Here is a 22,647-nt window from a genome sequence, read left to right as displayed (position 1 = left end):
AACACTGCACCACAGAGCTAGCAAAATTATTTGGAAGTTTGACATTTTGCAAGTGTCAATTTAGTCTACGAGATTAAAAAACAGACTATAGTATTGTCTACATTTATAACAATGTAATAAAGAAGAAAGTTTAATAATCTTAGCGGAGTCGAATTTGTCTCAAATAGCTAAATCTTGTAGTCACCCTATTAGAAAGGGACAGACAGCCTCAGCACTGCTTACTTCACTCGGCACTGTTTGTATACTACGTCTATGCTTCGACTAAATAAAAAAGTCCTCGGGCAGCGGGCAGGCATGTCATTGTCAATGTCAACTCAACTGCTGTCACTTCTGTCAGTCAATCATAAGTCAAAGTCATTTCAAATTTTCAATATCCTAACCTAACCTATTTGTTTGGAGATTTACCGTGATTTCTGCATAAACATTAAAACAATAATGTTAAAATCAATATTCAGCAAATTGAATCTAGCTAACTCATGTCGTGGATTCCACACCACTGCTTGCATGAATGAAGTGCGTCTGCTCAGTCGCTTGAGAGTGGTCGACAACTCTGAAATCGGCAAGCGAGCCATGGCTGAAGGGAAACCTCCTAAAATAATCTGCGTCTATAATAAGAAACGTAAGAGAACGAATTTTCTATTTAAACACGTCTATTCATGTGTCAATTTGTTGTGACAGGGAACTGTACTGCAATTCCTCCTTTTGGAAAACTTTGCCCAGTTCCCACACAGTCACTGGATGCGAGTTCAAAACATTGTAGATATCTTTACTGTTGGGTAATATATTATTCGGAGGAACGGGGGTCAGTGGGCCGTCTTAAGGGCTTTACAAGCATGTAATTCAGATAAAAACTAAAACAACTTCCTTTTATATACCTATCTCTTTTCAGGCGTGGGTTATATTGGCGACAGAGTATTGGTAGCAATCAAAGGCCAAAAGAAGAAAGGCATCTTAGTTGGATTGAAACAGACACAAAATGTTAAAGTGCCCAAGTTTGACAGCAACAATGTTGTGCTAATAGACGACAATGGAACTCCACTGGGCAATCGTATTCACGTGCCTATTCCCACCATACTGAGAACCATCCTCAAAGAAAAGACACACTCTAAGGGAGCAGACTACACTAAGTTATTAGCAATAGCAACAAGATTTGTATAGTACAGTATAATTTAATGTTTAAGTAGGTCATTTGTAGTTTATAATATACTTACCCAGAAGAAACTTCCCATTCTTTTAATTCCTGCACTCACCAGACATCTGTGATATGTGTATATTATTTTTTATTACTTTGCACAGAATACGTCAGTTAACACCCCCCAGTAGGCTAAATGCACACACAACAAACTCGGCCAATGATCTGATGAAGGATAAATGCAAAGAAAACAATAAGAATCTTTGAAATTTGAAAATTTAATAAAACTTATGTTCAGTTTCATTTAGAGTAGACTTAATTAAGACACGCTACCTACCGATGGAGATGAGCAGACGACACGACAACAACATTACAGTTTACTCATAGTGCTCCTGGTAACGTGACAGTGTCGATCACATTACATCTATGGGTTATTGCATCGGTTACAGTGACGACGTCGACACGAGACGGGTCGCGAGCGGCCGTCCCCAGCGCACCGCTGCGCCTACAGTAAGGCTTTACAATTGTTTACCTATACAAATCGCTAATGTAACATTCAACTTTACAATAAAGACACCGATGCATTTACATCTGTAGGTAGAACCACAAATATAAACACTATGGAGAAGGCAGGAGCCGGGCCGCGTCTGGTCGCCGCTCGCTAGCGAGTAGGTATCATATCGTCTGTATAATAATGCACAACAGCTGTGACTAGATATTAAGATTCACGTGCGTTCACTGCTACTAAGGTATCATGAGGTGCCGCCGACGACTCGGTAACATGTAAAACGATCAATTATCTAATTAAACAACACACGACTATAAGAACTATGCTAAATAATTAAAATTTTCATGATAGATATCTATTTATATTTGGACTGAAGAAACAGTCTAACGGATTAACGAACAAACATTCCTAGGTACATACAATATATTACAAAAACCGGTATAATATAACACAATAAAGTTAGTTGAATACATAAATATTTGTACATTGACTGTCCGTGGGACCGAGCTAGGCTGGTACTGGGAACACTGGCACACAGGAGGAACACTTCGCACACGGTCACTTGAGGGCGGCGAGGACCTGCGGGGAGGGGGGCGGTCAGTCGGGGAGGAGGGGGGGGGATGCTCCGGTACACGGTCCTTCCTACACGAGCCAGGTCCAACGGTCCGGTAGCAAGGATCGAGTACGGAGACCGGGCGGGCGATGGGGCGGGTAGGAGGGGGAGGAGGAGGTCTAATGCGCACGTTCATTGCCCTCGACTCTTAATACACAGATACTTCTAAACAGCTAATATCGTAAAACTTTACTTGTATAAAATTCGGATAAGGCGATAAGATCAGTGTATATAGTAGAAGTACACGACGATTATACGTGAGATGTCCATCCACTGCTACTGTTGCTAACTGTATGCTTAGAATTGTCTCTTCCGATTTTTTTCTACAAAATTATAATTGTAAACAATGGAAAAACTTGTGCGCTTACACACTTATTTTATCGGCTGCATAAAGCATTGAACGAAATGCAACATACTATAAATGATTCGAACAATAGATCAACTTTGTTAACACCAGTTATCAGTGGATGACAATCCTTATAAAAGTATGGCTTGAATACTAAAAACCATAGAGCAGATGAAACGTTAAAGTTAAAATATCGTGTGTCCGGGCGGCGTGACGTCACGCGCCGGTCGCGCAGGCGACTACGTGATATGCCAGTACAACACTCAGCTACACTACAGCCGACTGTGAATCCTCTACCCGACAACCGCGTGATGGACTCGCGAACTGAGCCCAAATAAAATACTAAATAACAAAATAAACTAAAATTACTGCAACAAAAAACTACAATAAAAAATCTACGTCCGATTCGACTACGATAAAGATCGTCTGATGATGTATAACTATAATATAATGTATGTATATCTTAAAGTTAAATAGAATTTTTAAAATGTATTACGATAGATCTAACGCGAGTGAGTCGCGCCGCTGGTCCGCCCGCTGCTGCTCGCGACAAGGCGCGGGTGCATTGTCGGGACTATAATTAACTCGCGCCAACTCGTTAACATTACGACCGCGTCCTACGATAATTACGCGATAAATATGTATTAATAGCAAATACTAGCCGCATTGCAAACAAAACTCTTTGTTCACAGTTGAGTCATTCGCACAGTCGCGTCTTCACAGGCCAGCTGTGTACGAGACGTGACTAGTGCTGGTCCGACAATGATGCAATTTAAAATATACTTGGCCAATGATGTCAATGCACCCGACGCTGTGTCGGCGGCACGGTTGCACATCGCACACTTCCGAATGTCCGTCGCTACGTCTGCGTGTGTCTTACGTACGTTAGTGTACGTAGCGACGTGCGTGTGTGCGTGACGGCAGGTGCGGGTGTGTGTGCGGGGGCGGGGGGGGGAAGGGGGCGCGACGGACTCGCAATTTGAATAGTGTTCTAGCTAGAGCGGAGAGGGGAGAGGCAAGCGGCGCGTCGCTGACGCCGCCTACACGTCCACCACCATCTTCTTGTGTATGTCAGTGTTGCCCACCACGTTGCAGAACTCCTCGAACGATATCTTGCCGTCCTCGTCCTTGTCCGCGAACAGGATGGTCTTGTCCACGATCTGCTGCAGCTGCGTGTCCTTGAGATTGTTGCCCACCATCATCTTCAGCACCTGCGGCACACGCGTCACTCTCATCAGTCCACGCCCTGTGGCAATACTGCCAGGGCACTCTAGCCGCTTAGATGCTATGGCATTCTAGCCGCCTATCGCTACACATCCGGTTTATATCGTCTTTGTCTATACAGGGTGGCCCATCCCCCATGTATGTTCAGCGATTTTTTGTACTTTAGGAGCAAGAATTACTTTTTTTTACTTAATTTTCATTTCAACCTTGTTTTTTCTATTTTATCTTTTTTTTCCTAACGTTTACAGATGTTTTTTTTTTTTTGTGTAATTAATCATCATGATAGTTGCTAACACCTGAAAAAAAGCAGTTTGGCTAAACATTCTAGAACTTACATAAAATTTTATCTCAAGTTCAATATTAGAAACCTGCTTAGAAACCTCTGGCACGCCTTATAATTTTTTTTAAGCCCTTAACATTTTTAGCTGTTGAACTCCCAACAGTAATTTTGAACTTCAGATAAAATCACACAAAAAAAACATCTGTAATCGTTAGGAAAAAAAGGTAAAATAGAAAAAACAATGTTAAGATGAAAATTACGGAAAAAAAAAATAATTCTAGCTCCTAAAGTACAAAAAATCGCTGAACATACACGGGGGTGATTCGGATACCCCATAGCCTAGAGCTTCTAAATTTTTCTTTTGGACGCCTATTGATGGGTCACCCTGTATATACTAATATAGAGGTAGTAAAGAGGACATTTATTTGATTGTTTGTTTGTACGGTCAATTGTACCCAGTGGCTCAATACAAATACATTAAGCCCAAACAGTAGTCAATACATACATACCGTTGCAGAGTACCCTCCACTTTCTCTCGTTGCCATCATCAATTTTACCTTTATAATGTTTGCAGACATATGTATGTGTAAGTGCTAGTTTTTATCCTATGGCCTAGAACTATCGAATGTTGCCATCGATTTTTCGGGTTTTCCATCATCAGATCCTGACCTGACTATGGGGCATTGAGATTGATTCCCATATCGAATGTAAATTAATTTTTCTAATTGGTCTAGTCTAGTTATTAATAATAATAAATCAGTGACTATGCATACATAAACCTCCTTCCTCTGAGAACTTCCTTCTTTTTAGGAAATGATTAAAAAGTCAAGTCAAAAGTTTTTATTTCAAATAGACTTGAGACCTACTATTACCTACCTATTCTTACGATCCTCAACCGAGCGCGGTTGCAAGGGGTGGGAAGAAGAATGGATGGACTTATGCAGAAGGAAAGGTGAAGTAAATAGCATGAGATGATTACCTGGAACAATTCGCCGTTAGAAATGAAGCCGTCGTTGTCCATGTCGTAGATGCGGAAGGCGAACCTCAGCTTGGAGAGCTTGTCGCCCTTGACGCTGAACTGCGACACGCCCTGGATGAACTCCTTGAAGTCCACCTGCAACACGCGCCGCGTCCCTCAGCATCGCACACACTCTCGCGCAGTACGGCACGCGGCCTTTGCGCACTCCTACTACATAGCATACGTTATTACAGAATCCAGAGTGGATGACAGTCGACCTAAAGTCAAGGTCACCCATATCAGACATATACAGGGTGTCGTTCACAATCACATTAAATCCTATCGTGGGAGCTACTACCCGCACCGGGATAAAATATAGCCTATGTTACACGCAGATAAAATAGCTTTCTAATGGTGAAAGAATATTTAAAATCGGTTCAGTAGTTTTTGAGTTTATCCATTACAACAAAACAAACAAACAAAGTTTTCTTCTTTATAATATAAGTACCTATAGGCAATATCATTATAGACGTATCGTTTTGGTATCTGTACTAACAACAAAATAATGTTAATATAGAATGTAGCTATACATATAGAAACACAGCGCGGCTGATAATGTTTTCCGTGCAAATTATCCTCTTTCGTTAATGTTAGTGAGTCAGATTAGCGTTCAGTGAGCAGCCGCGAGATGGAACCGCCGCGAGTTCGCTTAGCGACCTCACATGATTCATATTGTATATTGCAAGTTTGTCAACTGAATGCTAATTTAGACTTAGTCATCGAACAATAGGCATGGTGAATGAAAAAAAAGTTATTATTCCATCTTTTAGATAACCCTAAAATAATAGACACGTAATTTTGCTTTTCTCTCACTAACAAATAACACTGACGATACTTTTGAGCACAAATATATAATATATATATAATCGTGACGTCACTAACCCTTGACGTCTACATCTTTGTTGTATTATACCTATGTTAGAAAATCCTACTACCTACTAATACCCTACTAATCCTACTAATATTATTCTTTCACGCAAAAACGGCTGGACCGATTTGGTTGAAATTTGGTATGTAGATAGGTGATACCCCGGATTAACACATAGGCTACTTTTTAACAACACACCACGCGGGCGAAGCCGCGAGCGGAAGCTAGTATTTAATATTTTGTTAAAATAAAACAAACGTTTTAATAAATTTTTTTTTGCCAATATTAAATGCGAACTAATTTTAATCACAATTTCAATATTTGTAAGATGTGTGGGTCCTCAGCGACTGTATACTATGTTTACGGTTATCAGTAAAATATATTTTGAACTGAACATAATATACGTCTATGGTCAACACATGTTAAGGGAAAAATATCATTTTTCTTTTTAGAAATCCAAACTAATATTATAAATGCGAAAGTAACTCTGTCTGTCTGTCTTTTCTTCACGCCTAAACTACTGAACCGATTTGTGTGAAATCATAGGGTACAGACATAGTTTGAAACTTGAGAAAGGACATAGGATAGTTTTTATTACAAAAAAAAATAAAAATAAAATTATTCCGGACATATAGCGCCATCTATTGGTCAAATCAAAAATCTGCTGGTAGTCACTATTATTCCACGCGAACGAAGTTGCGGGCAAAAGCTAGTGCCATATAATAAACGCAAGTTGCGGATAATCTAAAGTTTCGAAATATAATATTTAAATGGTTGATGAAACTCAGTGAATAAGTAAATTCTGCTTAGTCGTAGTTCGTTGACATTTTACATATTCACAATGGAGCACGTGCACTAGGGTTAGGCGTGGCGCTCACCTCTCCGTTGCCGTCGGCGTCGAAGATGTCGATGACGCGCTGCACGAGCGGGTTCTGCTGCAGCTCGGGCAGCGACATGAACTCGTCGATGGAGAGCGCGCCCGAGTTGTCCAGGTCCAGCTTGCGGAACCGCTTGCCCAGGCGCCGGATCTCGTCCGCGTCGACTGCGACACACAACACTTTCAGCGGAACCACCGGTCGGGCGCCGTGCCTCGCGCCCCGACCACATTCCTACTATTACAATGCACTATTATTCGCAAAACACCCACATTTTATATGCAACCATTCCTTACACAGTCAACGTTTCAATCCATACCTGTTACGATTACGGGTTTCGGCTGCGGAAACTAATGCTCTCACCTGTCGAAACTACTTCGACAGATGACAGCAAATGTTATCATCCATCTCACCCTTACACTAGTAGTAGTGCTTCTATATCGATAACGGGACTAATAATACATTGAGTATACTAAAATCGATTAACAGTCGCCGAGTCGGGGCCATGTTTGACCTCGCCCTGTGTAGGTACTCTAGGTAATCAAACGTGTAGCAGTTAAGGCATGCAACGCAACACGATTATGAAACAGATGCAATTACAACAATTAACATCATCTTCTACACATACCATTCAATAATTAGCAATATCCTAGTAAGTATTGTAAATGTCATAGCACGAACACCTACACATTTACTATGCACGATTGTTAGACTTCTAACAAATAACTCTTAACTGGGTAAGTGCCTACATGTATAATAATGTAACATTCAAATTGATCCACTTGTCTATTCTATACTGAATGTATTGAAGCTGCTAACGAGAATATTGGTAAAGGGGAGCACCTGTCTGACTTGTCGTGTGCATAGCACCAGCACACAGGCTGTCAGACGTTTCCATACACAGGTGAGCAAGACATCAGCACGCGCGTGAACAAAGCGCAGCTCACAGCAGGTTGCCCCTCACTCGTCACTTGTCTAAACTGTGCTGTTGCCTATGACTGCACTCTTCCATTACTAAATAACTCTTTCCTTATTCGTTTAAAACATATTTCTATGAAGGTAATCAAATATATGCCATCGTAAATGTACCATTAACTTCATTTTTTTTTTACTAAAGTAGGGAGTCCTTAAACGAACGTAAGATGCGTCCATCGCCAAACAAGTGTAGTCACAGTTGCGTAAAAAACACGATGAGTCGGCACACAGCGCAGCGAGCCCTGCGAGTGTCCACGCCGGCCACCTCATTCCTACTTCTATCAAATAAGGCAGCCACGTGTATCTATACGATCAACTTCACAGAATTGTTAATGGTTTAAATCCTAAAAAAGTTAAAACTTGGACAAAAGAAGTCTTCTCTGTCAGCAGAATCTCATCACGTGTTTGTGACACAACGAGTGCACCACCTCCGGCGAGCGGGACTTGCCTCCCAGAGCACACAACATTGACTAGCTCAAGCCACCAAAACTGCCAGCATATTTTATGTCATAGAATCTATGACAGCGCATAGAGAGAGAGTGAAACTGAGCGTTAAATCGCTATTCATAGCAATTTGCGACCAAGCAATAGACAAACGGTCGCTGAACACGTAGCGAAGCAAAGCGCAGCCGCCGCCCGGCTGCTGTCCGGCAGGCCGCACAGCGACGGCTGCCAGCTCTCCTGCCTCAACGGTCACTGTGCGACCTGCCTTGCTAAGCAGGCCACATTCAATTCTATCATCCACAAGTCACTGATCATGTGATTGATTTTTTTCAACAGCTTTACAAGTGGATATTTCATAAATAGAACATAGCTTCTAGACTAGTAGTATAACTACCAGAACGAGTCTGACATAGTGTGCACAAGGCACATTGTGACTTGTGGAAGTGGTTATGTACATGTAGCTGACCTCTCTCCTGCTTACATAGATTCCTTGCTCCCCAGTAATACATAGTAGCATTCTAACATCCAGAGCTCAAACATTCTAACTAGAGGCTGGCTGTGACGCGGATGCACTAACAAAACATAACTATGGATCTCATGTAGAAACTCATCCAGAACAATTTTTAATATATTTGCTTTACATTATAGTGATACAACATTATGCAAAATAAACAGCACAATATTTCAGTTTAATATTATTTAATCATAGGAAGCTGAAAAAGATATAAGCAGATATAAATACAATATTAATAAAATATAGTATATTGTGTAGAGCAAAATATAAAATAATGAAAAGGTAATATTAAAAAATAATATTTTATTTATCTTGAATCTTAAAGTATTTATAATTGGATAAAGTTTCATATAAAAAAGCCAAATGAATGGAATATAAAAGCCTTTAACATTTCAGTTGAGAGTGAATGTTTAGGCGAGAGGACCATGGTCTCGTGTCAGTAGCTCCATTCAACTTCCAATTAATAAAATACAAAAATTGTTCTGGACGCTAAAGTGTGTGCGTGCGGTACTCTAACATGTAGATGAACATCGGAGGCGAGTGACACTACGACACTCACAGTTCTCCACCTTAAAATCAATGCAGTTTACACGCGCTGAAAACAAACCTCTTGTTATGCTTTATTTGCACACCCTACATGTAATACAGTCGGGACACTAGTGGTCCCGGGGCCAGTCGGGTGAGCACATGTGTTAGCCACACATACATATTAGTACATAGAAAGCATCTCATCCATTACTATGATTCATGTGGAACAGATCATAAGAACTTGTATTTATTGTATTATTTTATACTTCAAGATAGTTATAGTCAAATAATATTCCAGCTACTTATAAATATCTCTAAAACACTTGAGGCAAGAACTAAGCAGTTATTAAGTAGGTACCATAGTGTTAAATGAAAACGTAAAGTTTAGATCCAGAAAGAAGAATTTTCACAAAGTAAAGCTGGTGCAATACTTACAATTTGAACATAGTTCCATGGGAATAGAATTCTCGTTACCCTGCAACATAAAACATGAGCGCACGGTTACTTACTGCCGTCCCAGCCTGCGTCTTCTCACAACGACCTATTACAAACAGACATTATAGCTCTTAACAAATATTAATTAGTTTAAGAAAGTATGCTAAGTGTCGACTCTGCTGTCTACTTAGGGGCTAGTGCACCGGTGGGCTGGTTCTCATTTTCGCCTAATTTAGGACCTCCATCCCAAAAACTTCTACCTACAGTCTCCTCACCGTTACCCACTTAACAAAAATACATTTACTAACCATTTTGTGTGTATTTAAAAAAACACTGTATTATCAACACAACAAACCGACGACTATCGAAATCTTTTTACAAATTTTAATCAGTCGCAACAAACGAAATCTCACTGCACCTTCACACCATCGATCTAAATAAACGCACAGATTAAAAATAAATGAATCTGCAGACAGAGTACAAAAATGTACGCATATCGTGCACAAAAAAGTATATGTAATAAATATTACTCTTAAAATGTATCGCGAGATTAAAGGCATTTTTTATCAAAATATATGAGAAAGTATCAACTCCTTGGCATTACCGCAGAGAGACCGATGCACGGTTGTATCAATCACCCACTTCAAAACTCCGGGCAGCTTTGTGAAAGTTTCTAAAACCCATAAAGCGATTTCGGCTCGTCCCGGGAATTGATCCCGAGGCCCAGTGTACAACAGTTACACAATGCACATGAGCAGAAAGTGATGAGTGAAATCTCGAACTGCCTAACCCTGCCAATTACAGCTACTACGTGTAATAAATAAATACATTGAATTGAATTGAATTGTGTGACCTCAAAGCACCTCAAAGTGGCAAAGGCATAGGTTATTGGCCAGAGACAGTAGAGTATACATGATTGACAATCGCATGCTGTCGTTTGCAGCAGCTGTCTATCTGAATGTCAATGTCAAAGACCCTGTTCCCCGCTTTCTTGCCTCCCACCCTCTCTTTCAGAAGTTTCAACCATGGCGGCCGGGGTAGGTTATCACTAATCGTAAAAAATCTAGATAATCGAAACGTTATTATACCAATTTCCTTCAGAGGAACAAAATTCATCGTCATATTAATATGCGAAATCTTTATTTTTGTAGGTACTTTACACCTATCCAGAAAACTTCCGTGCTTACAAGGCGTTGATCGCCGCACAGTACTCCGGAGCCGATTTGAAAGTGGCTCCTAACTTTGTGTTCGGTGAAACTAACAAGTCTGCAGAATTCTTGAAAAAATTCCCAGCGGGAAAAGTGAGTGCTATTTTGTTCGTATTGGTGAATATTGCCGGTGAATTCTTCGCTCGTATTTTGTGAGGGTGACGTGTTAATTTCGTGATTAATTGTAGGTGCCAGCGTACGAAAGCGCTGACGGAAAGGTTCTGCTCACCGAGAGCAATGCCATCGCTTACTATGGTAAGTTTTCACAGTATTAATGCTAACTGTTAAACAGCTGCTTCATTATAACCTACAAAAATTGTGCTATCCGCCCGGTAATATTAGGTACGAATAAACTATCCAATTGTGGGCAAGCTGCCAGTATGGGATATGCCCATTATATGCCCGTTATTCATTCAAGTCATACAATACTTTAAAATGAACAATCTTACTCTTTTCTGGTTGTGATTTACTCAATAAGTCTGAAATGCAGGATCAATGAAAGATACTGTTAATTTCATATGATACCTCACAATAATGGATCAAGCTGAATAGCAATATGTCCAGGGCCATTTGAAAAGTGGCACTATCTGTGGTTGACCAAGTTTGCTTCATGCAATTTTAAATTAAACACCATAATCCTGTCTTGCTGCGATCAACTGATCTAATAGCCACAATCAACCTGTACTGAAAGAACGTAAAATCTAGTCATATGTGATTTACAGTATCGAATGCTGCTCTGCGCGGCACGGATGCGGCCACGCAGGCCCGTGTGTGGCAGTGGGCCAGCTGGGCTGACAGCGAGCTGCTGCCCGCCTCCTGTGCCTGGGTGTTCCCTTACCTAGGCATCATGCCCTTCAACAAACAGGTGCATTTCACTGACATATCCATTTACTAAGAATATTAATCTGATAGAAAGTAAATAATAAGTAAATAGGCATGACAACAGGATTACCAAAAAGATTTCTTTTAGATTAAGACCAAGAAATATTGGACACATATTTTTTATTTTAACAAAAAAAATCTTAGATATAAAGTATTACAGGTAGAGAGATTTTGTGAAGTCACATTAATATGGTACCAAAAGTGACTCGGTGAGAGAAAGGTATAAAATTGTGTCATTGGTCATGCTTAGTTTTCAAGATTTATGCAATAAAGTTTGACGAGTAGTCGTATTGTACACTATCAATACCAGGACATGGTGTTCTGTTTATCATTTTTGACATCTGTACTTTTGTTTACCTATTGTTCTACAGATAAAAATATTTGATCGTGGGCTTGTGTTTATTTTGTTTTTATTTGATGGGTATAATTTAATAGTGTTAACTTCTTTATAGGATATTTGTCAAGGCCTGAGCCATTCTAGTGATCTAAATGAAATGTTGGTTTCACACTAGGATTCTGCCGAGTGTAGTAGTAGGGTGGTTAACAAAGAGAGGGATCAGTGTGTAGCGCGTATTGCGGGTGTTGCAGCACGTGGAGCGCGCGCGGGGTGACCTGCTGGCGGCGCTGCGCGGCCTGGACGCGCACCTGCTCGCGCGCACCTTCCTCGTCTCCGAGCGCGTCACGCTGGCCGACATCGTCGTCTACTGCACGCTGCTGCACGCCTTCCAGGTAACTAGCGAGCTCCGCCCGCTATCGCTTCATTCGGCTGTACCTAATCTTCCATAGGAGACACTGATTTATTTGAATAGTCACTTTGTTCTGCACGTCTTATGTGTTTTGAATTTCTCTTTCCACTTAAATCCAGTGATTTGAAAGGTTAATTATTTCCATGTGTCAGCACGTGCTGGATCCTCAAGTCCGCGCGTCTCTGCCGAACGTGTCGCGCTGGTTCAGCACGCTGGCGGCGCAGCCCGCCGTCACGCGCGTGCTGGCGCCGCCCGCGCTGTGTGCTGCGCCGCCCACTGCGCCGCAGCTCAACAAGAAGGTAACACACACACATCTATTGGCGCAGCCCGCCGCGTATTCAAAACGCCTCAAAAACTTAATATTGACCTAATTCAGCTAGAATTAATATTATATACGCCATCATAAAATTCTCGTATTATTCAGGACTCTGGCGACAAGAAGAAAGACAAGAAGAGCGAGAAGAAAGAACAACCCAAAAAGAAGGAGAAAGAGGAGTCAGCCGCCGAACCACTGGACGAGCTTGACGAGAAACCGAAGGAGTCCAAGGATCCCTTCGACGCCATGCCCAAGGGGTACGTCACACTCTCACTCTAATCAGACAATGCTAATGTTTTCAAAAAACTACAGGACTCCCAAAAACCCTATGTTAAGTACATTATTTTATGTCTGGATAAAAGAAACAGGAATGACTGATAAGGTAACTTTCCAGCAACACTACTCTAACTTTAGTTATAATTATAAATTTTTATATACACAAACCAAAAAATTTTCATCTTTATTATGTTAGTATATATTAAGCAAGTATCGTCAGTAGCATATTTTTCAATTTCTTACAACTTCCCGCGGTTTCGCTCGAGGCTCTCGGATACTATTATGCACACCCAGATAAATAGTTGATAACCTTTCTGGATGTATGGACTATCCACCACTGAGTTATTTATGTTCAACTTTTAAGCAAACAAACCCGTACATTGCAGAACCTTCAACATGGATGACTTCAAGCGCTGCTACTCCAATGAAGACGAAGCCAAGTCCATCCCATACTTCTGGGAGAAGTTCGACCCGGAGAACTACTCCATCTGGTACGCCGAGTACAAATACCCCGAGGAACTCGCTAAAGTGTTCATGAGCTGCAACCTCATCACCGGTACGTACTGCATATCTCACTACAGCCATCATAGTCATATTGTTGAGTAAAACAGGAGTTTGGACGAAATGTGCCTGGAGCATCATTAAAATTCTATGAACTGGCAACACATTTATTTAAAATGTGTTTAGTCTTCTTAACAGAAACTCTTTATGTAGTTTGGGCGATTGAGATTCCTAATTCTGTCCAGTCGTGTCAAAGCTACGTACTGACCGAGCGCGTGTGTGCAGGCATGTTCCAGCGGCTGGACAAGATGCGCAAGCAGGCGTTCGCGTCGGTGTGCCTGTTCGGCGCCGACAACGACTCCAGCATCTCCGGCGTGTGGGTGTGGCGCGGGCAGGAGCTGGCCTTCCCGCTGTCGCCCGACTGGCAGATCGACTACGAGTCGTACGAGTGGCGCAAGCTGGACCCCGCGGCCGCCGACACCAAGCGCCTCGTGCACGACTACTTCTCGTGGAGCGGCACGGACAAGCAGGGCCGCAAGTTCAACCAGGGCAAGATCTTCAAGTGAACTCTGCGCCGACACATATTTATATTGTATAAAGTACTTGCATTTATTTTGTATCACGCCGCCGTATCTGCTCTGCTCGACCACGATTGTGTAAGTCTGTGCGGCCACTTGAAATAAATTGTTTTTTATTTATGCAAGTGTGTTTTTACTTTTCCTACATAACCAACAACTATAGATACGTAATAAAAGATCTCTTTGTTTGAATGAGAATTGCATTTGAAATGTAAGAACTCTCGAAGTTAAAAACTGGGATAAAAAATGCTTCGAGGGAATATTAACCGAAGCGCATCGACGCGTCAAATTTTTTACAACCAAAGCACTCTCATGCTACTGCTCCACCTGCGTCTTAACGCGTTAAATTTTGGCATTACGCAGATGTGGCCAACGTTTTAATGGCAATTTATACAAATGGCATTATGAATAGCATTAAACGTTAAGCGATAACTCGGGTGTCGGTTTTTTGGACACATCAAAGGGTTTTAGTGCGTAGCTTAGAGCGCTAAGTGATGTTGGCTACATTAATGCCATCTCATTGCACGCATGCAAGGACGAGTGTAGATACTTTGTTTAAGCGGTAACTGCATTTTACGAGCACGTTAATGGAATGGTCAAATGAGAAAGCTTTAGTTTTTAGAATTATTTTGTGTGTCTGAGTTTAACCTCTTTAATGTGTGTTAACGCGTTACTTCATGAGGGATTAACTCTTTGCAGAATTGTACCTAAGTGTAGCCAACACGCATTTTTAATGCAATAAGTAACGTGTAGTTGGCCATTGACATTAACGTAACGCTAACGCAGGTGGAGCAGGAGCATCACGTGTAGTAATGGGCATCAACAGCAGAGCTATTGAATCACTTGCCAGTTGACGCGTTGGTTCGCTAGTGGGCGCGAGAATGTACCAATTTGTGTAGTTCGCGCGAATTCCGACGAATGCGCGCGTCTTTTTTAAATCTCCGAAGTAATGTATGTATGCGTTACGCCGTGGAGTTAAGGTTGAATTTGTTAGTGTGCGTTACCCAGGCCAGATGTTGTCGAAAATGGTCATTTTAATCTTATAGATAATTAGTTGTGCGGCTTCTGTAATTGTTGCGCACATTTTTAAATTTGTTGCGCTTATAGTTTTTTAATTATTTCACAAAAACATTTCCTGCTGGCGTAACGTTACCCCAGCCAGACCTTTTTCTTTCTAATGGAAAATAATGCATATCTTAAGGTTATTTCATTAAACGAAAAAACATTTCAATTGGTCCCAGCACTCTCAATAAGAAGTCTAAAGACTTACTTTAAACGTTCGTTACGTGTACGTTTTATCCAATCCAGTGGCCAAGTAATACCGCGCGCATCAAGACCGTGCTCGTGAAAAACTGAATATCATCATAACTTGTTGAATACTTACAGGATACTTATGAAACTTCATATACATTTGAAGGCAGTTACAAGCTTTAAAATAACGTTTAAAGTAAGTCTTTAGACTTCTTATTGAGAGTGCTGGGACCAATTGAAATGTTTTTTCGTTTAATGAAATAACCTTTAAGATATGCATTATTTTGGTTTTATTATTGCCGTACAAATTTAAACTAAGTCCTAGGAAGTCATGTACAAAATATGATAAGAATCCGCTTAACCATTTCAGAGATCTAACAAAACCAAAAACGTTACCCCAGCAAAATCTCGAATAACTTCGCAACCGAAGAAAGAACAAATACAAAATATGGCACAACATTTACTTTATCTAGACATCTAATTTTATAGGTAATATTTATTTAAATATTCCCATTAGAAAGAAAAAGGTCTGGCTGGGGTAACGTTACGCCAGCAGGAAATGTTTTTGTGAAATAATTAAAAAACTATAAGCGCAACAAAGGACAATGCTAAAAAAAACCCCAAGCCCGGCGCAAACGAAAAGTAACTCAAATTATAGGTAATAATAAGTAATGAAATACTGCATAGGAGGCATCATCGAAATATATGTGTTGTTTGAGCTTGCATGCAGTCCTTGTTCCTTCCATTTCCCTCTCCTAGTTCCAAAAACTGCCACTCACCAAGCGAGACGTGGCGCCACCGTCAATACAAAAAACTTTCGCGCGAGTGCCAAAAACACGACGCTGGCCGCCATAACGCGCCGCAAAATAAATTCAAAAACTATGTCTAAACTTCAATAAACTTCTTGAACTAATTAACAACCCCTGCAGGGAGTTACCGGGCGCCCATCATACTATAAATAATATGTGTACAAGTGATCTGTGTACTGTGTGAGTGGATCAAGTAGCAGCAACCGGCGGAACTTTGTAAGTACCTACTGATTCCTATTTCCCATCGGTCCTGCGTGCAGCTTTCCATAAACCTCTCAGAGAAAATCTCGTCCAGACTTACAACCTGGATAGATCTGTAAAAACCTAATGGTCTAGGGCTTACGGTCAACGAAGCGCCGTTCAAGTCACACCATGTGTGAAATTGCTATTTGATTTTTAAAGGGGTAACATGAGCAGCTGGGGCTTATAGTTTAATTAAAGTGCTATCTGATATAACAAACAAGTAATATGGCAAGTAATAAGCCTCTCCAAAAAGATAAATCAATACCAAAGTACAGCACGGGACTTTGGGATGCGACGCAAGCCTTGTCCAAACCGGGTTAACTTCACTTTAGCAGTGTTCCTTTACACCTAAATTCTTTATACCTACGAGGGAAAATGGCAGGAATGGCATATCAGGATATTACTGCTCCTGTATTCATGGGTGGAGGACATTGGGCTGCAGCGCCCACGTCATCGCGTCATGAGCGTTTTACATTACTTAGGGTGGGCTAGACATGAGTAGGGCTGCCATCCGTCCGGGTTTCCCCGGATTTGTCCTCGTTTGGAGGCCGTCCGGGGGCCGTCCGGGCGGGGTTTCAAGAAGTGTCCGGGGAAAACCCATTTTTCATAGGGCCATCTTAACCTATGTTGCCTGGGTATGCGAATTACCCGGGCGCCTAATAGAAGTCGAAGTGTCCCAAATCTCAAAAATTTTTTTAGCTTTTTAGCTACTTAGCTGTTTAGCTGTTTATTAAAGTAGCTGTTTAGCTACTTTAATATCCCAATATTCAAACAATTTAGCGCTCGCTTCGCTTGCGGCTTCTTTACTTTGCGGATATTTTTATTATACAAGTTTAGGTGCTTTAGTGACCCAAAACTCAAAAATTTTCGCGCTCGCTGCGCTCGCGGCGACTTCATTTTACAGTTGTTTGTATTTTCAATTTTTTTTTGGCTAACCTATCAAGAAGGTAACTCCTAGTTTCCAAATGAGCTTTCTTAATAATGACCTTCGAAATACATTAAGTCACAATCTTTCAATACTAGGTACTACATGAGCTAGAGAAGGCACTGACTTTTCATGTAAGGAAGGACCTCATTGAATTTAAGTAATATGGTAATATTAAAATTAGGTCTTGTTTTGTTAAACAAAAAAAATCGAACTCGTCCGGGGAAAAAATGCGATTTACGCCAAATGTCCGGGTTTTTTTAAATATTTGTCCGGGTTTGGCGAAATTCGAAATGGCAGCCCTAGACATGAGGAACAGTTCGCGCATCCCGCAACATTTTTGGATCATGTCGTGTTAGAAATAAAGAATCGATGACTTTTAGAAGTATAAGTCGTGGTGGCTAGGGCATGCAATTACGGTAAAACAAAAATTACCGGTAAAAATTCGGTAATAAAAATATTTTTACCGGTAAACCGGTAAAACGGTAATTTTTGATTTTTTTTTTTAAATGTGATATTATAACAATAAGATTGGGTAGTCTTAAAGCAAAAACTAAATAAATATGCAAATTATAAGGTGGTAAACGTTTTTTGTGACGTGGGCCGTAACAAAAAACATGTCAGTACCATCCGTACGCGATGTCGCCGACAAAATGCAAGAGAAACGGCTGCGATGGTACGGACATGTAAAATGGAGTGGCACCTGAGGACATCGGCAGTGTGAATGTGATACTCAATCTCAATGTACTCGGTCAAAGGCGCAAGGCAAGGGCAGGCCGAAACCGTGGTAGTTGAGTGTCGTAATGAATGACATGAAAATCTGCGAACTCGAAGAGGAAGATGTCTATTCAGGAGGATAGAGCGAAGTGGAAGAAGGAAGATACGGAAAGCCGACCCCGTCACAAGACGGGATAAACGCTAAGAATTACCGTTAAAAAATATATTTTTCATTGAAGTGAAAGCCCTTTTTTATGGTAAATCATCAAATGACAGACTCTTTCTGTCTAAAACCCATGTTTATTAGTAGGCGTTTTATGGACCAGGGTCGCGGTAACTCTTTCGAACAATCCCGCGGCCCCGGCAGGCCTTGGCATTGCTGGGCCCCACTGGATTTGCTGACATCTCCCTGAGGAGCCCGTGGAACAACGCGCGCCGCTGACACGGGTCTATTGTCTATGCAGACGGTGGAACGATGAGCCTCCCGAACTCGCCGCCCACAGACCAACGCCTATGGTGGCCGGGAGTCGTCTCTCAACCCTTGGCGCCCGTGGTGTCTTCCTGGTCCACTACAGCGGCTGGGATGAGAGGTGCTACTCGCAGTCGCTCCGCCGTCTCCTTCTCGAGCATGACTGCTTCGCAGAAGGAGGCGACGGCTTCCCATTCCCTCTAGCTCCGGACCATGGCTTGAACCAGGGAAGGACGCGAAAGGTCGCCGCTGCCTATTGCCTCGACGACAACACGGCGGTACCCTTCCCAGGCAGTGCACACCTGGACTGTGTGCTCCACCGTGTCCTCAGAGCTGTCCGCATGGTGGTGAAGTAAAAGCCCTTGCTCAGTAAGGTCATAGAGTAGGTAAAATAAGCATTAGCTACATTTGTACCTAGTATGAGCTGACAGCTATGAGGAAAAACAGAATAACCGAATGAATACAATTTGTTTAGATTTTATAAATTAAGATGAGAAAGAAGATTTGTATCTAACCTAGAGATAGTTAAGGATACACAAGTTTACTTTCCTAAAAAACAGCAACTTTAACACTCTTACAATACGTAATGTATGCAACATTACATTATATTCAGGCTACATAACAAAGATTTGACGTTAAATGAACAATTGCTATATTTTATCAGAAAAACGTAAAAACCGGTAAATTACCGGTTTCATATTATTTTTACCGGTAATTTAAAACTCGCAAAAATGGGCGATTTACCGGTAAAAACGAAACCGGTTAACCGGTATTGCATGCCCTAGTGGTGGCCTAGTGGGCAAAGAACCAACCTCTCGAGTATGAGGGCGCGGGTTCGAATCCAGGTCAGGCAAGTACCAATGCAACTTTTCTAAGTTTGTATGTACTTTCTAAGTATATCTTAGACACCAGTGGCTGATAAAAAGGTGAAGGAAAACATCTTGAGGAAACCTGGACTATATAGTCTGAAATCACCAACCCGCATTGAGCAAGCGTGGTGATTAATGCTCAATCCTTCTCCGTGTGAGAGGAGGCCTGTGCCCAGCAGTGGGACGATAAATAGGCTGTAACTAACTGACTTTTAGAAGTTATTATTAAAATGAAAAGTACATTCATATCGTGTTTTAGTTCTATCATCCTATTATCTTGTAAAAGTAAGTAGAATAGTGGAGAAGTTGCCCTAAACATGTCATTATGTACACTCTTAAACCACAACTGTAGGTATCTGTTTGCTGTTCCTTTTACTAATACATTATCTTACCTCTAAAATCTCGAGTAGCAATGTACCGCAGATGTTAAAATTCGAACAGCAATTTCACACATATAGCCACTGATTTCGATAATGCCCCCTATGTAATGTTTAATTACTTATTTTTACCTATATTTTGAATTACATTTCTTTTGCGCCGGGCCTGGGTTTTTTTCTCATACTTCATGAGCATTGTCCTTTAAAAATGTGCGCAACAATGAGGGTTTTCTAAAATGGCGTCCACCAGGTGGCGCACTGAGTCGTCAGGTCCAGGTAACTGTCAAAGTGCTTATCTTTACTATGAATAGTGAACGATTTTAGTGGTTTTTTTATTTTATAATTAAAGCACTGCATTATTGTTTTACTATTGAGGTTGAGTAAATAAAAAAAACTAAATCATATTGTGTTAACAAATTTTTCAACTACCAGTGACTTTTGCACCCTCTCTCTTAGCTCAATTTTTAGTTCGGAAACCTTATTCTGACCGTAGTCCATAATAAAATCAATAACACTTCCAATATAACAGAATTTCAATAAACAATAAGTTCGGCACCTACAATTCCATACTATTTGACAGCTGTTTGGACCAGACGCATACGTGGCGCCACCCGGTGGCAGAAAAAATTTCAAAAACCCTCATTACAGAAGCCGCACAACTAATTATCTATAAGATTAAAATGACCATTTTCGACAACATCTGGCCTGGGTAGGGCTGCCATCCGTCCAGGTTTCCCCGGATTTGTCCTCGTTTGGAGGCCGTCCGGGCGGGGTTTCAAGAAGTGTCCGGGGAAAACCCGGACACTTTACAACCAACACTTTACCGGACAATAGTAAATGGAATACAAATTAGGTATTATTTTGTTTAAAAAAATCGTACTTGTTCGGGGATAAATGCAATTTACGCCAAATGTCCGGGTTTTTTTAATGTTTGTCCGGGTTTGGCGAAATTCGAGATGGCAGCCCTAGGCCTGGGTAACGCACACAATTTGTTATGTTCTGTTTTGGATAGACGCTTCGACTCTGCGCCAAATCAATCGAATGTCGTTGGGATACGATTGGTCTTATATTAGTAGCAGAATGCCCGATATGGTTAAAACTACTATTGCGATCATATTGCGATTCAATTTCTATTCGATTTTGACATCGTGGTGGCCTAGTGGGTAAAGAACCATCCTCTCGAGTAAGAGGGCGCGGGTTCGATTCCAGGTCAGGCAAGTACCAATGCAACTTTTCCAAGTTTGTATGTACTTTCTAAGTATATCTTGGACACCAATGGCTGATAAAAAGGTGAAGGAAAACATCTTGAGGAAACCTGGACTATATAGTCTGAAATCACCAACCTGCATTGAGCAAGCGTGGTGATTAATGCTCAATCCTTCTCCGTGTGAGAGGAGGCCTGTGCCCAGCAGTGGGACGATAAAAAGGCTGTAACAGTAACAGTAACAGTTTGACATCATTAACTTAGGAGAATCGGGCCCCTTTTGAAAAGCGAGCTCCTAAGTGAAATTATCGCCAATAAGGGTGTTTAGCGATGAATGTTAATGCTTCAAGATTATAGTCACGTAAAAGTGACTCAAATCAGGGGCCCGATTCTCCTAAGTTAATAATGTCAAAATTGAATAGAAAGTTAATCGCAATACCTAGCAGTTTTAAAGTTAGCGGGTATTCTGCTACAAATAAAAGACCAATCGTATACCAATGACCTTCGATAGGTCTGCCATTTGGTCTATACGGTAGTTTGCTCTGCAATCATATTGCAATCGTAAATAGTTATTTGTTATACAAGAGTGCAAAACTTTTTAACCGCGGGCTCAATTTTGATTACCGAGCAAGCGAAGGATTCTGGAATGGAAATGGAAGAAATGGAAATGGAAGAATCCTGAGCGATAGCGAGTGAATCAAAAGAGCACAAGGTGAAAAATCTTTGCACTCGAGTGCAACACGTAACTTTTCATCTCACCTCATCGAGGAAATTTCTAAACTCAATAAAAAAAATGGCACGCACGTCACACATGGCAAATTAAGATGTACCTATTAAAGTTCATTTATTTGAAAACTCAGTTTAAAAATTAAACGAGGTTAAAAATCTATGTAAAAACAATAATAAAAATTACTTAATATTCAATTAGAATAATTATTTTAAGCAGTATTTTATTTGTTTAATATGTATTTGTTTGAAAAGTCTTATCAAGATTGACACAAATGGAGTATTGCACACGATGTTCTAAATTCAAATCACTTTGCCGCTCTAGAGGATAAAAACGGCTTTTGCGCTCAGATATCAAAGGGTAAAACTACTCTTTCCGAGATGGTGGGATGAAAAAAATTTTGCAACTCGGGAATACTGTAGCTACCCAACAGTGAAAGAATTTGTCAAATCGATTCAGTAGTTCGAGCCTATTCATGTCAGACAAGCAAAGCCAATTTCATCCACGTCCCGAGACAACTTCACGTACCTGTATATGATCAATGTTACTTAGGGATACCTACTGTAGCTTTCCAATAAAAAGATTATTTCAAATCGTTTCTGTAATTGCCGAGACTTTACCTTGAGGTAAAGACAAACAAACAAAATATTTATCTTCATTTTATGTGTCCATTTCTAAACATTGCATAACTTTTTGTTTATCTACGTTTTGTCTTTTTTATTTTTGTAACAAATTATACAAATTAAGACCTTTCTTTTGATGTATCATTCGTCTATCTGCTTTGTATAG

At 40.8% G+C, this 22,647-nt stretch overlaps 3 protein-coding genes across 4 annotated transcripts; 2 read left to right on the top strand and 1 right to left on the bottom strand.

Annotated features, from left to right (window-relative positions):
* Positions 1-346: 346 nt before the first annotated feature.
* LOC110369813 (large ribosomal subunit protein uL14m) lies at positions 347-1,222 on the top strand. Its single transcript, XM_064038440.1, has 2 exons — positions 347-619; positions 890-1,222. The coding sequence occupies exons 1-2, from the start codon at positions 436-438 to the stop codon at positions 1,156-1,158; spliced, it is 453 nt and encodes a 150-aa protein (XP_063894510.1). The 5' UTR covers positions 347-435; the 3' UTR covers positions 1,159-1,222.
* Positions 1,223-1,392: 170 nt separating this feature from the next.
* LOC110369812 (calcineurin subunit B type 2) lies at positions 1,393-10,256 on the bottom strand. 2 transcript variants are annotated; one of them, XM_021325365.3, is made up of 6 exons: positions 10,069-10,227; positions 9,761-9,800; positions 9,357-9,392; positions 6,868-7,031; positions 5,083-5,217; positions 1,393-3,810 (listed from the first exon to the last, which is right to left on the bottom strand). In XM_021325365.3, the coding sequence occupies exons 1-6, from the start codon at positions 10,069-10,071 to the stop codon at positions 3,640-3,642; spliced, it is 549 nt and encodes a 182-aa protein (XP_021181040.1). In that variant the 5' UTR covers positions 10,072-10,227; the 3' UTR covers positions 1,393-3,639. The 2 variants fall into 2 exon arrangements, with proteins under 2 accessions (XP_021181040.1, XP_021181041.1); XM_021325366.3 differs by lacking the exon at positions 9,357-9,392 and having other exon boundaries at positions 10,069-10,256.
* Positions 10,257-10,647: 391 nt separating this feature from the next.
* LOC110369811 (elongation factor 1-gamma) lies at positions 10,648-14,392 on the top strand. Its single transcript, XM_021325364.3, has 9 exons — positions 10,648-10,797; positions 10,912-11,061; positions 11,157-11,223; positions 11,691-11,833; positions 12,439-12,579; positions 12,749-12,895; positions 13,021-13,169; positions 13,575-13,744; positions 13,975-14,392. The coding sequence occupies exons 1-9, from the start codon at positions 10,786-10,788 to the stop codon at positions 14,253-14,255; spliced, it is 1,260 nt and encodes a 419-aa protein (XP_021181039.2). The 5' UTR covers positions 10,648-10,785; the 3' UTR covers positions 14,256-14,392.
* Positions 14,393-22,647: the final 8,255 nt, after the last annotated feature.

Source organism: Helicoverpa armigera, chromosome 16, assembly GCF_030705265.1.
Source record: "Helicoverpa armigera isolate CAAS_96S chromosome 16, ASM3070526v1, whole genome shotgun sequence".
NCBI lineage: Eukaryota > Metazoa > Arthropoda > Insecta > Lepidoptera > Noctuidae > Helicoverpa > Helicoverpa armigera.
Note: the sequence above shows the minus strand (reverse complement) of the source record. Positions and strands in the feature narration are given on the sequence as shown.

Bases quoted from the DNA above. Each gene is read 5' to 3' on its own strand.
- LOC110369813 (XM_064038440.1), top strand. From the start codon at position 436: ATGTTAAAATCAATATTCAGCAAATTGAATCTAGCTAACTCATGTCGT. The intron at 620-889 runs GTAAGAGAACGA...ATCTCTTTTCAG, and splicing joins CTGCGTCTATAATAAGAAAC to GCGTGGGTTATATTGGCGAC.
- LOC110369811 (XM_021325364.3), top strand. The intron at 11,224-11,690 runs GTAAGTTTTCAC...TGTGATTTACAG, and splicing joins CAATGCCATCGCTTACTATG to TATCGAATGCTGCTCTGCGC. The intron at 11,834-12,438 runs GTGCATTTCACT...CGGGTGTTGCAG, and splicing joins TCATGCCCTTCAACAAACAG to CACGTGGAGCGCGCGCGGGG.
- LOC110369812 (XM_021325365.3), bottom strand. The intron at 7,032-9,356 runs GTGAGTGTCGTA...TGTGTGTCGCAG, and splicing joins TGATTTTAAGGTGGAGAACT to TCGACGCGGACGAGATCCGG. The intron at 3,811-5,082 runs GTAATCATCTCA...CGTGTGCCGCAG, and splicing joins CTAACGGCGAATTGTTCCAG to GTGCTGAAGATGATGGTGGG.